Here is a 14,420-nt window from a genome sequence, read left to right on the forward strand (position 1 = left end):
AACCGCTTCCTGTAGCTTTGTATACTTAAATATTCGTATTATTCAGTGAAAGTATTATTTATTGTATTTATCCATCTGTAATATAAAAAATATGTTTTTATGTTGTGTGACAATATATCTAATTCTGTATTTATTTTCGTTTGGTTTGGGCATTTGTGTTTTAGCTGTGTAGGAAGTAATACAATAAGTAGATATATTTGACCTTTTAATGAAGTAAAAATATCAATGGCAGACTATGAAAGTAATCAACGTTTTACTTATTCATAAATACATAAATACAAGTATTATACTTTAACTGTAAACGGTATGTACTCATATGATAAGTTAACTCATAGACACTGTCCTGCAGGCACGTGCACAGATAGAGCCCTAGTGGTGCTCAAGCACCAGCCCCTTTGCCCTGGATGAGTAAAGTGCCCTTTTTGCTGGAGAAACATTTTTTTTATTCATCCGTATTTAAGAATAAATGTTACTCTCTCTGTCATCAAGTCCCCCCAAATGTGTTTTATCATCCGACGGGGCATTTATTTGAGTTCTTGTGAGAATTTCGCCCTGACATGCTCCGCGACGCTCACGGGCCCCCCCTCCTCTCCCTCCCCGCCACGCTCCTCCTCCTCCACTTCCTCCTCCGCGCAGTGCTCCTCGCGCCACCAAACGGGTGCACCTCCTTCTCCTCTGACCCGCAGCATCAGACACACAGATCATGACGGTGTTTGTCCCCTGACGTTGTTTTGTGATCAACCACAACATTAACGCTGCTGAAAACATGACGTCACAACTGGTCCGACGTTTCCTAAAAAAAAATGTTTTTAAACTCCGTGATTTCAAAGCCTCGTCCAGCTGTTTACTGACGTTCAGGGGCGGTTTTTCCTACAGGCGGTATAGGCGGCCGCCTAGGGCGCCATTCAGAGGGGGGCGCAAAAAAATGCGCCTTTTTGCTGGGCAGTTTTTTTTGCACCCCCATCTATATCTCCAACCAATATTTTGACGGCAATGCCAGCCAGAAAACAAACAAAAAACATTAAAGCTGCAAGCAGCGTCGAACGGGTCCTCGCTCATCTGCGCCGGCCGGAGACGCCGGCCGGAGACTTGACTTGACTTGACTTCTCTTCTCTTCTCTTCTCTTCTCTTCTCTTCTCTTCTCTTCTCTTCTCTTCTCTTCTCTTCTCTTCTCTTCTCTTCTCTTCTCTTCTCTTCTCTTCTCTTCTCTTCTCTTCTCTTCTCTTCTCTTCTCTTCTCTTCTCTTCTCTTCTCTTCTCTTCTCTTCTCTTCTCTTCTCTTCTCTTCTCTTCTCTTCTCTTCTCTTCTCTTCTCTTCTCTTCTCTTCTCTTCTCTTCTCTTCTCTTCTCTTCTCTTCTCTTCTGCTGGAAATCACTGCTATATACTCTGTTTCGCTGCTCCGTGACGTCACGACTACGAGCGACGTCACCGCATCAAAGCGCAGACTGTTTCCATGGTGACTCAGTGACGTCACGGAGAATGTCTTGTCCGCGAGCGCGCGATTACAGTTTTTCTCGATTGCTTAAACACATTTTTTGAAAGCATGCCTCGTTTTCTCAAAACTCTAAACACAAATCCCAAAACCACTCACACAAAATGCAAAACCCTTTATATCTCCTGCAAAATGCAACTTTGCTTTCAAAACAGTGTTATGTCACCTCAAAAGGGTATTTTGTTTTCAAATGACAAACACAGCCCATTATATGAGTAGACATTCTAAGCATCGATTGAACACTGATGTGCTCAATGGAAAACACTATGAAATGGGAAAACACCAGTATGAAGGCCTTATCAGGAGCATTATGCCTTTTCATTTCCAGTGTTATTGTATGCTTTCTCCTGTTGTAAAATATTGTGAATGTATAATGTTTTAACTCAAAATATAAAACATATCAAACTAAAATGTTTCTTTCTTTTTTCTAATTTTTTCACAGAACAAACAATAGAAAATAGACCACTACAGTCAACAAAAAAAGAAAGAAAAGTGTAAATAAAAAAGGACAAAAAAATACTCCTCTGCCTCTCTGGTCTCCTCTACCTTCCATGTTTTCATCCATTCTTCTTCAAATCAGGAGGTCACCTGTGGCCCATATATTGCTAAAGCCTTGATTCCAAATTGCACAACAGCCGTGGAAATGGAAGTTTTGCCAATTGAATAGCAGTGTGTTCTGTCTGAACACAAGGAGGTTTTGGCATTGATGAAGTGTGCAAAGTAGAGAGGATGGTGTTTAGTGTTTTGAAGAAAGTGTGGTTAACAATTGAAATCTGTGTCTAAAGCAGATAATTGTGCTTATAGTTTAGCAGAATTGGTTTAGGGAGTTGGCACATGAGTTACAGGTTGTGGTTATTGTGTTCTAAGTTCCAGTTTTTGTGTGGAATCAATCGAGAAAAACTGTAACATCCGCCAGCTAAATCTGCCAGTAGGTGGCGCTTTGAGTCTGTGAACATAGTCATGCATCATGTGTCCCTTCGTGAAGTGTAGACCACTTCATGTAAATTCAATGTAAAAAAAAAAAGTGATGAAAAAAGGCGGTCACATTATTTTGGGCACGACGAGGAGTGAATGTGCACCGTTGATCAGGGGCGAGCCGAGCGTAGTTCAGCACAGATGTGACATTTTCTCAGGGATTTTGTTCTTTATTTAATGTTTGTTCATTGTTGCGATCGTTGTTCTGTTTATTTGAAAGAAATTCAGTCTTGCAGGGCAAAATAGCGTTTGAAAGTTGAAATTCCGTTTTAGTGCAAAATGGTTTTAAATGTTTTTTTTGGGGGGGGCGGGGGCGTGAAGTTTTGAGAAGCGCCAAATGTGCTAGGGCCGCCTTGCTGACGTTAGTTATGTTTAGAGAATAGAGAGAGGGAGAGAGAGAGAGAGAGGAGAAGAGAGAGAGAGAGAAGAGAGAGAATTCATATTCCGTTCTATTTAACAGGGGCTAGTCTAGGATTTGCGTGGCCAGACTGAAAAAAAAATCATACGGCCTCTATTGTTCAGAGGGCCAGGTCAAATGTGGAGGCGGGCCGTAGTTTGAGGACCACTGCTCTTGGCTGTTGATGTCTATCAAGATCGCTCATTTTGAAAATGACGTAAGAGGGCAAAACGGATCCGTATCAGACCAGCGAGGAGGGCAATACGTGGCTGGCATGACGACCCATGAGCCAATCAGAACGCTTGTACTGTTGTTGCTATATAATAATTCATCTTTATTCATAAAGAAAATGTAAGCTAGTGGTCTGATGCTGCCAGAGGAAACACAGGTCGAGGATGTATTGCATCATCAGTGTATTGCTGCTAATGCTTCAACTCTGTCAGAATTTTTTTTTAGCATTGGGTGCCCTTTTTTTTGGTTTGAGCACCTGCCCCCCAAAATGTCTGTACACGTGCCTGCTGTCCTGTATCTTATTTCAAGAAAATATATTATTCATCTGTATTAATTAATATTACATTATAATACCGGCTGGCAGCTGATGATATTTTAAGGGAGATTATGGTGCTGCATGTCTGACGACATCCTTTCAAGGGAGATGTAAAATAAATAAAATGTATGCTGTAATATTTAGAAATCCGTTCATGGGATGCTGCTTCCTATGAGCTCCTGTAGGAATTAATGGCATTAATTAAAAATATATATATAATTGCTTAATTGGCTTTGGATGAGGGACTTCTTCTTTTTTTGCAGACCGGGTTATAGTTTTACATCTGGTGAGTCATCGTCTTCATAGACGATCTTCGCCTGTATTCGCAGCCGTAGGACTTTGTTTATCTTGAGTCTCACGTTGGCTCGAGACGAGGGGGAACGGGCTCATATTGAAATGCCAAGCGCTGAGTCACAGACTAGATTAAAATAATGTTGATTTATTATTGTTGTTGAACTATGTAGAGCTTAAGATACACACGGAATACAGATATCATATAAATAATGTAAATATAATATAAATAATAATATATATATAAATTGCATCTTTAGTATGAAGTATATATATTAATTTGCATTCGATAATTATCAATCAAAACCTCTTGATTATTTGTTGATATGTAATATTATTAATCCAACGGAAATACGTTTAGCATAAACCCAATACCCACCAGAGGGCGCTCTAGTTCCAATTTCACATATTGATCTCCAGCGAAACCATTTTTGTTAAAAATAATATACATTCCGGATGTTAAGGGCGATTTTTAGTGAAGCCGCAAAGTCACCCGTTTCCCTGGCGATATAAACTTTCTTCATTCATGAATTATTTCAACATGTGCTCTTAGTATGAGTGAAAAAGGAGGAGAATAATACTCCAGTCAGTATCTGAGGAAAGGCTAGATAGATAGATAGATATATACTTTATTAATCCCCAAGGGGAAATTTGTCGTAGCAGCACCAATAAACCAAACACACAAGAATAAAAAAAAATATATATATATATAAAAAAATCTATTCTATTCTACAATGTGTTAAAAATAATCTTCCCACATAACAAGGATTTTATTCTGCTTACAATTAATATAAGGCTGTCAAATATTGTGTATAACTGTGTCACACTAAACAAAAAAGAAGTAGCACCCTATTTAGAACTAATTAAAAGGTCACTATTAGGTTGTAATGAAGGGGCTTAAAGTCAACAGGTTAAAGCAGGACGGTCTTTCATCGAACCATGACAACAGTTTCATCCCCAAGCCCAAAGAAACGGCAAAAGGGCTTTTTTTTTATTAACTCAAGACACTTAGACAAGTCACAGTAGGAAAAGCACAGATTTAAATAATCAATTGAATGATGGCTGAATTCCATTTAGCTGCTTCGGTTTCTGGGTCCTGGTGTGGTGGATGAGGGATGACTGTAACACTGTCACGACCTACTGGGAGACTTCAAAAGAACAGAGACACAGTGGATGTTAATTACAACTCTTATGTTCCTACTTAAACAATTTGTGACGCTGAGTCTTTATAGTCCATGTTGGTCAGTCACACCGACAACTGTGACGTCCTGAAGCCGCCGCATCCCTTCAACCCACACAAGAGCGTCTAAGTGCTCTCTCTCTCTCCCTCCTGGCTGATTGTGCATTATTCCAGATGTTTAGGTCTCTCTCTCTCTCTCTCTCTCTCTCACTCACTCTCTGTTTATCTGCGTGAATGATGTGCTTGAGTTTGGTCTCTTGTGTGTCCTCTTTCAAATCTTCTTATTGAAGAAGGAGGTTGTGTGTCTCAGGTCTGTTTGGCTCTGGTTTAACGTTCCGTCATTGAGGATCTAAGCCAGGACACAGGGTGTGATTTGACGTATGGATTTTAAAATGTGTGGTATTGGTCATGTTAAATAAAATTGACTTGACTGTCTGATCCCCCGTTATTTTACGATCTCCTTTTGTGTTTTGTCATGTTAGTAGGCCTATATGCTCCTCCTGCAGTCAGTGAGGAGAAAGCATTGCAAATAGGAATGACATCCTTTTTCGATTTTTTAATTTGCAGCTTCAAAAACATTATATTTGTCTGCCTGCTACAACTATCACATCAATATAATAATATAATAATAATACAAAATAAGAACAACCCCAGGTTTCTCTTCAGCTCTGTAGCCAGGCTGACAGTCACAGCTCTGTGGAGCCGAGTATTCCTATAGACCTCAGTGGTAATGACTTTATGAACTTCTTTAATGAAAAGATTTTAACTATTGGAGACAAGATTAATAATCTCTTGCCCTTAACCAGCGCCAATCTGTCCTCAAGTGGAGTGGCCTTGGAAACCGCTGTATGCCCTGGTGTATATTTGGAGGGCTTTTCTCCCATCAACCGTGACCAATTATCTTCAACGGTTTCTACTTCGAACACGTCTACCTGTCTCTTGGACCCCATCCCGACGAGGCTGCTTAAAGACGTTTTGCCTTTAATTGGCGGCTCTCTATTAGATATTATCAATGTGTCTCTGCTAACAGGCCACGTACCACACTCCTTCAAAGTGGCTGTTATTAAACCTCTCCTGAAGAAGCCCACTCTGGATCCAGAGGTGTTGGCTAATTACAGACAGATCTCTAACCTCCCTTTCCTCTCCAAGATCCTTGAGAAAGTGGTCGCAAATCAGTTGTGTGACTTTCTCCATCATAATTGTTTATTTGAGGAGTTTCAGTCAGGATTCAGAAAACACCACAGCACCGAGACAGCACTGGTGAAAATTACAAATGACCTCCTAATGGCATCAGATAAAGGACTCCTCTCTGTCCTGGTCTTGTTAGACCTTAGTGCTGCATTCGACACCATTGACCATGACATCCTGTTACAGAGACTGGAGCAGTCGATTGGCATTTCAGGCACGGCACTAAGTTGGTTTAAATCCTATTTATCAGATCGATCTCAGTTTGTATTTGTAAACGATGACGCCTCGATAACCACCAACGTTAGTCACGGAGTTCCACAAGGTTCTGTGCTTGGACCAATTTTATTTACCTTATACATGCTTCCTCTGGGCAATATTATCAGGAAACACTCCATAAACTTTCATTGCTATGCAGATGATACTCAACCATATCTATCGATCAAACCAGAGGAGAGCAACCAACTCGGTAAAATTCAAGCATGTCTTAAAGACATAAAAACATGGATGACCTGCAACTTCTTGATGTTAAACTCAGACAAAACCGAAGTAATTTTAATCGGCCCTAAGCACCTCAGAGATCAATTATCTGGTGATGTGGTTTCTGTAGACGGCATTGCCCTGGCATCCAACACCACTGTAAAGAATCTTGGCGTTATCTTTGATCGGGACTTGTCCTTTAACTCCCACGTAAAGCAAATCTCAAGGACTGCATTCTTTCATCTACGTAATATTTCAAAAATCAGGCACATCTTGTCTCAAAAGATGCAGAAAAATTGGTTCACGCGTTCGTTACTTCGAGACTGGATTACTGCAACTCCTTATTATCAGGCTGCTCTAATAAATCTCTTAGGTCCCTCCAGTTGATCCAGAATGCTGCAGCTCGTGTTCTCACTAAAACTAAGAAAAGAGATCACATCACTCCTGCACTAGCTGCTCTGCACTGGCTCCCTGTAAAATCAAGAATCACTTTTAAAATTCTTCTCCTAACCTACAAAGGCTGCTGGGGGATGTTTAGGATACACTGAGCACCTATCTCCTCTTATCTCCCTCCTTGTGGATGAATTTTCATCTCTCTATTGTACATTACTAACTCTGCTTTCTCCCCGGAATCCTTTTGACCTTACGTCTCATCGGTTCATTGGACCCGATGAGACGTCATAGATCCTATCTGCCTGATGGAGCATTGAGGTCTGGATCGTGGAATGCCTACTACCAACTATGCCATTGCCCTGTTGAGACTCCGCCCACTGTTGAGACTCCACCCACTCCTCCTCTACCTCCATCTGCCTGATGGATCGTGGAGGTCTCCATCGTGGAATATGCCTACTACGAACTATTCATACACTCTGTCATATTCATTGAATGTATTTTAACTCTAAATCTGTCCTTCTGTACACATGACATCTATTGCACCTGTCCATCCTGGAGAGGGATCCTCCTCTGTTGCTCTCCTGAAGATTTCTTCCTTTTTTTCCCCGTGAAGGGTTGTTTGGGAGTTTTTCCTGATCCGATGTGAGGTTTTGGGACAGGGATGTCTATGTGTACAGATTGTAAAGCACTCTGAGACAAATTCGTAATGTGTGAAATTGGGCTATACAAATAAACTGAATTGAATATGGGAACGTGTCTTTCACCTGGATTCCCTCCATCCCTGTTCTCCAACTAAAGAGACACACTTCCTAATAGTAGCCTACCTCTATTTCATGTGTATCAATGCCAGCCTCGACTGGCTCCATGTTGTGACATATAGGAGGACGTGTTTTTGTCTCTAGCACAAAGAAGCGAGGAGTTCTGGCGTGAGTGACACTTTCCTCGTGCAGCACAACACTACACCACCCAGGGGAGGCCTGTGGCGGAGGCCTGTGTTAGGCTGTGCAGCTCGAGTCAGGTGAGGGATGGTTGTCAGGTGAGCGCCACACTGGGCCAAGCCTCGATCTCGCTGTGTGGCGCTGGGTACTGCAGCTGGCCAAGAGACAGACTGTGAGCCCTGGCTGTCAACATCTGCTCCAGAGACTGTACCATCTGCCCGGAGTCCGGGGGGAGCACCTCTCCCATCTCAGACCAGCTGCAGAGCCCCAGACGTGGACCCGAGCAGTCCCGCAGAGAAGAGGTTCAGGACACAGCCAGAGCCGCCGTGTGCTGGAACATTGGTCTCACACACACCGAGCTGTGTTTTATCTGCTGGGTCACAGGGAGGTGGAGATGACGACAACAGTTCCCATTTACTGGCAGAGGAAAGGTTCAGCCTGCTGATTTAAAGGAATGCAGCGGTCAGCCATCGCCAAGTCAAATTATAAAAGGATGTGGCACATGTTTATGAAACTGAAGTAACTTTTTATGAAAAATGCATGATAAAGAAACAAGGAATGAAAGAACATGATCGGGTGGAAATAGAAAGTTTGGTGAGAATATTTGTGGGAAACTGCAGTTGGATGGAAAAGAATGAAAACTTATTTTCTACTTGAAACTAAAAATGTTCATTCCTGGTTCAGCTGTGGGAATGTCTAGACCCAATATTTCATTAATTTATTTCTTGAGTTCTGGGCTCATGAAATAATTTGTCTTGGCCAGAGCTAGAAGATTTCACAATAAAAGTCTGAGAGGCGTCACAGCTTTTTGTTAAGACCTTTTATTTCATGAATTTGAAAGAAACAAGTAAAAACTGTGTACAAAGTTTATATTGTGTGTTTACTAAAGCTGGTGTCCTCAGTCTCAGAAATATGGGAGGGCAGGTACAAAAGTTGAAATAAAAAACAAAAAGTATCAAATTAATTTCCCTATTTCCAGAAGGTGACAGCAAAAGGGCGAGCGTGCATAGGAATACGTAACAATCAAACTGAACAAAAGGTTTGCAAATTATTGAAGTGAAGACAATATCATAAAAACCATTACATTCAATAACGCATGATGCAATTTTGAAAAATGTCAACTTAAAAAAAAAATCACCGGAGCGCTTTGAGACTTCTGTTTGAAACACTTTGAAATGAAACTTTCACTTCCCAAACGTCTGTTTAGCCTAAGCTGTCTGTAAAAAAGGGAGTAATCATTCACACAAGCAATTCTTGTTTTTATTTGTATCCACATCATTTAAACTTAAAAATAAGCTAATTTAGTCTTTAACCAACCATAAAGTAAACGAATAAGATTCCAAATACAATCATTTTGGGGCAGCAAAGTGCATATCATTGGCACAATAAAACTAAATGTAGTCAATGCTGGTCTCATATAAATAACTCAAACATGTGAAGGGACTAAAGGGTCCAAAAGTAGCAATTCAAATATGTGTGTTTCCCCTGAAGCCCAGTTTATTAGCAAAGCATTTCTAAAGAAGTGTATTATGTTAAAGTGACCTCATTGAGGCTGCAGTGAATGCACTGGGTGGAAAACACCCAATACTGTACTGTACATGGAGGAAAAGCCCAGAGGAGAGAAGTTTCTGATGAGTCAGCAGTGGCTGATCCCCGATCAGAAGGAAACCACGAGGTATCTGCAGCACAGCATCAAGATAGGAAGGCATCAGGAACTATTAGCACTTACTTCAAGGGGGCTGGAGGATCTATGTGTGACCCTGAACAGGAATCTGGGGCTCTCAGTGACTGGTGTGAAAACAGTCGAGAGGAATTCATTGCAGCGTTTACCTTAGGAATATTTCGCTTTTCTTTTTCTTTTGCAAGTCCACCATTCCTCACATCAGACCGTATTGCACAATTGATTCATCAGACTCATTGTGGTGTAGCATGATCAAAAAAACAGACAGATTGGTGCTCGATTTGCATCAAGGTAGTAGAAAAGTGATAACAATCCCCTCCAGAAGATGGTGTTTCAGTCTTAGCAGAATCAGCCATGTGTTACAAGTATGCAGAAGGGTTGACTTTATTTGATACGGTACATTCACTTTAGAAGCCAAAAATGTCTGTCGGAATGGTATTTGAATTGTTCAGAAGTCTTGGAGAAGAAAACATGGATTTATTACCCACTCAACAAACAACACACTCTCAAATGATCTTTTTGGTCCACAGTATTCATATTTCTATTTGAAATGGTTGGTTCATATTCACTTGAATATTTTCAATACAAAATTCACATCAGTGGCCTAATTTGTGCATAACAGAACTACATTCCCCATTCGTTATAGTGTATGGATGCCTGCTCAGTATACAACACAACAACTAGGAGATGCAGGCTAGTGTTAACTCTCTCCGTGGTCAGTCTCCAAAGGCCTCACACAACAACCACAGGTATCTTTGTTTGGTCTTGAATTTCCTTGCAGATTGTTGATGTTACATCCACCGACGGCATCGACGGACAATGCAGGGAGGACGGAGCTGTGGCTCCGGTCTTTTGAGAGTGCAGTCGGGTGGGGTGAGGGGAGACGGTGGGACCAAGGGAATCTATGAGAGTCCTTTAGGCCGTCCCACTGGCAGAGTAGGAGAACTGGGGGAAGTGGGGCCTCCGCTCGCTGTCGAATGACTCCATACTGTCATCTAGAGGGGGGAGGACAAACAACTGCTTATTTAGCATTTATCGGGGGCGATATTACATAATGTACTGCGAGACAATATACATAACGTACTGAGAGACAATATACATAACGTACTGAGAGATAATATACATAACGTACTGAGAGATAATATACATGAGTCTACCGTCAAACGGAGATTTAGCCACCCCACTTCTACCTTTGCACCACCCACTTTAGTATTTGTGTATATTAATACGAGTTAGACCATAGTGAGCCATGTAGCAGACCATCTTATGGCAAAATACTAAATGTTGTTTGACTTTTGCATCAATATGATGCAGTTTCTTAATTTGTCTGGAAAGACAAAAACAGACATTGTTGGCATTTTTTAGAAAATGTACAATATTACAGTAAATGAAATGTACTGGGATAATATATATATATACACATATACACACTTTTTTTCACAGTCACAGAGAAATGTGACTGGATTTTCCCTACATGACCTACTCCTAGTAGAAGTACATATTAATCTAATTATTCATATAGGGAGGAGATCAAATGTTGCATCGTGACAGACTAGTTATCGTCTATCGTAATGTTGTCGTAAGATGTTGACTTTTCTTAATCTTAAAAGCTGCATTAAAGTAACAAGTAGTTGTAACATTTAATGAACTTGTTTGACTTTTCTGAGTAAACAAAAGTAATGTTGCTCCTGCCTAGCCATCATATACACATTTAGAAAACTCTTTTCTGATTATTTACTTGATTTATTCTATATCAGAGTCAAACTATCGTTCTTATACCGTGTTGTCTGCTTTACACACTGGCTGTAATTCACAAGCATTTGATGACTTTGTGAGACACGACAGTCGGTATTAATGACACCGGCTCTCCAGGAGGGGGGGGACTCCTCAAGGGAGCAGGATGTTTTCTTTACTCACATTTATGAACTTCTCAAAACAAACTCCAGCCTCACACCAAGAAAGCATCTCAAAGTTCAGAACGGAGGAAAATACCCACAATTACCTTTATGACTAAAGGAATTTGCTCCTATGAACAGCTTACGTTTTAATATAAAAAAACAGGGAAATAAGGTTAGTAACCAATGGGGGGGGGGGGGGGTGCTTTTGTCTCGAGTGAATTGAAAGTATAATTCCTCATTCTCAATAAAGTCTCACAGGAGTTGTAGGGGAATTTATTATCAAAGTTGTTTGGCAATTCGTCTTCTCTTGCCCAGTGGTCAGGCCACATCTGCCTCACTGTCACACTCAAACCATCACAATCTGACCATGTGTGTATGAATGTGTGGCTGTGCGTGGTCGGGTGGTACCTTGTCCGGGAGGCGTAATAGTGATGATCTGTGCTGTGAACTCCTCGTCAAAGTATCGAGTGTCCGTCTCCGAGGTAACTTGGGGCTTAAACGGCGGGACCAGCTGTTGGAGAGGAGAAGAGATACAAATATAAACCGGCACATCAGGGGAGTCAGTCCGTTTGGGAACAGTTGTCCTCCTGATGGCCGTCTACGTCGTTTCTCGATGGAGGCACAACTTCATTTATCCCCGGGGGGGGAGTGATGTTTTTCTGAGCTCGGTGTCCTTGCAGTGATGACAGTTTCACGAAAATGAGGTTGAAACAAAGCAACCGACCTTCTTCTCATACACGTCTTGCCATTCGATTCCTCCAAAGAACTTGTGCTGCATGATCTCCTTGGCATCGTCTGGCCCTCCACCTAACCTGGAGGACGGGCACAAAAAGGACAAATCAGGATGTGCGGCCGATGATGGTTTTATTGCTACTTCTAAAACGGCTCTTTTACACCTATTTTATCAAAAGAAACGCTAAAAACTCATGAGTAATACACCGTTTTGAATGATAAACAATTCAATGTACTGGCTGCAGGAGAGGCTCCTGACCTTTGCATTGGTTCCTTCTTAAGAAGTCCGGAGAGCAGCGAGCGGGACTCGGGGCCGAGAGTCCGGGGAAAGCGGATGTCTTCCATGAGGATGAGCTCGAACAGCTTCTCGTGGTCCTGGTTGTAGAACGGCAGCCTGCCGCACATCATCTCGTACATCACCACCCCCAGACCCCACCAGTCCACAGCGCGGCCGTAGTCGTTGTCTTCTAGCACCTTGGGGGTAAAGAGGGGTGTAGAAGGTTATTTAATGCAGCTGTTGGGATGCTCGTGAGCCATTTTGAATACTTGAAGGGGTTATGGTACGCATGCATTATATTCCATCAACCGTTTTCACACAATATTTGCACAACAAGCTAAAGAAGAAGTGTAGTTGCCATGCTTTTGTGATGACCGTTTAGGGTTCAACCAACAAGCTTGTGTCTGGACATCAGAAGGCGAAGAAGACAGCAGCTCTTTAGGCTGAATATACCAACCCTAAAGCAACTGGCCCCCCATCACCCCACCCCCACTAAAATCACCTGCTCTCCCCCCCTGGCCTTCTGAGGCAGCCCCAGCCAGCACTGACTCACATCTCACATTAGGAGCATGGCTAAAGTTTCCCCTGGAGCCCTGCATATTTAATCACCACAGGACCTTCCACAAAACACACACACACACATCAACAAGCAGCAGAGGTGAGGGTCGCTTAAATAAGCAAATGTGTGGCAACAAACACAGACTAGTCCTCCAAACAAACCGCTCAATGAGCACAACCAGAGTCCAGCCGGAGAGATGTTGTCTTATATTTTCCATAAGATGACTTTTCTCGGCAGTTCTTAATGAGACAAAATCCTCCAGTGTCGTGCCGCTCAGTGAACGGCGCAACCTGTTGCATGACTAATGTGCTGCTGAGTGGAGTTGTTCTCAGGTCTCCGGGGACATGTACTGGATTATACCTCGCCAAGCGGATGTTGAAGGTGAAATCAAGACACGGAGAACAGTCCGTTCTCTGAAACCTCGAGCAGCGCGATGCTGGGCGATTCAGACCCGAGAATAGAAACGTCGGTAAAAAGACGTAGGCGGATTAATATAATTAGATATGGACGCAACAGTGCACAGGCCAAGGGAGAGAGAGGGTCCTGGAAAACAGATGGACGGATGTCTCCGTAAAAGGAACAAAACCACTGCGTGTGTGTGTGTGTGTGTGTGTGTGCGTGCGCACACGCATCCTTGCATGTGGCAGTGGGCACTCCGCCTGGCGCTGCGGTGAGCGGTGAGCATCGAGGAGGAGGATTGGGAGGGCAGGGGGAGTAACGTGAAGCCGGCGTGGGGCTAGGATTACTGGGCCGTCTCTATTTCCAGCGCCGCTGTCGTGTGATTCACACCGTGCGACAGCTGGGCCCGCAGCTGCCCCATATATGTAGAGGAGCGCCACAGCTGTGGAGCTGCCAGGAGCGCAGGAGCCGAGCTCATCCCTCATATACGTAACCAGGACTGCCTGCCTGCTTGGGCCCCAGCCCCGATCTAATACTGTTACACCGCCCCAAAGGAGCACAGGCAGGGGGAGCAGGGCGCGGAGACAGAAGCAACACTGGCTGCTGCTCCTCTGAAGCTCTCCTCTTTTTATGCACACAAAGTTCCCCACTGACAGCCATTCATCTTCCACGATTGTGAATCCAGGCTCACAATCGTGGAACCAACCGATCGTCCAACTTGCCGATGACGTTTCTCTCCTAACTAATTAATAGAAGTGACAAAGTGAATTTGCGCCACACTTTTCTCCAGAGACAAACTGGTCCGGCAGATTGAGTCTCTCCTTCCTTCCTTCCACCATCTCCCTCTCACCCCCCCCCCCCCCCCCCACTCTGGGTGGAATATTCCCAGACGTTACAGCATTCCTGTGCAGCACACACAACAAGGTCATTGTTTACTGCAGAACAACCTGTAACACTGCCTGCCCCGCACTCCATAGAGACACTCGCCAGCGACCC

General features: G+C 42.9%; 1 protein-coding gene across 5 annotated transcripts in view; it reads right to left on the reverse strand.

Annotated features, from left to right (window-relative positions):
• Window positions 1-8,679: 8,679 nt before the first annotated feature.
• akt1 (v-akt murine thymoma viral oncogene homolog 1) overlaps window positions 8,680-14,420 on the reverse strand; it is a 30,629-nt gene continuing 24,888 nt past the window's right edge. For all 5 annotated transcript variants that reach the window (XM_056426060.1, XM_056426063.1, XM_056426061.1 and 2 more), the window contains 4 exons: window positions 12,449-12,663; window positions 12,182-12,269; window positions 11,866-11,968; window positions 8,680-10,554 (listed from right to left, as the gene is read on the reverse strand). In XM_056426060.1, the coding sequence (XP_056282035.1) occupies window positions 10,475-10,554; window positions 11,866-11,968; window positions 12,182-12,269; window positions 12,449-12,663 (486 nt within the window). In that variant the 3' untranslated portion in view covers window positions 8,680-10,474. The remainder of the gene's footprint in view (window positions 10,555-11,865; window positions 11,969-12,181; window positions 12,270-12,448; window positions 12,664-14,420) is intronic.

Source organism: Pseudoliparis swirei, chromosome 11 (genome assembly GCF_029220125.1).
Source record: "Pseudoliparis swirei isolate HS2019 ecotype Mariana Trench chromosome 11, NWPU_hadal_v1, whole genome shotgun sequence".
NCBI classification, from domain to species: domain Eukaryota; kingdom Metazoa; phylum Chordata; class Actinopteri; order Perciformes; family Liparidae; genus Pseudoliparis; species Pseudoliparis swirei.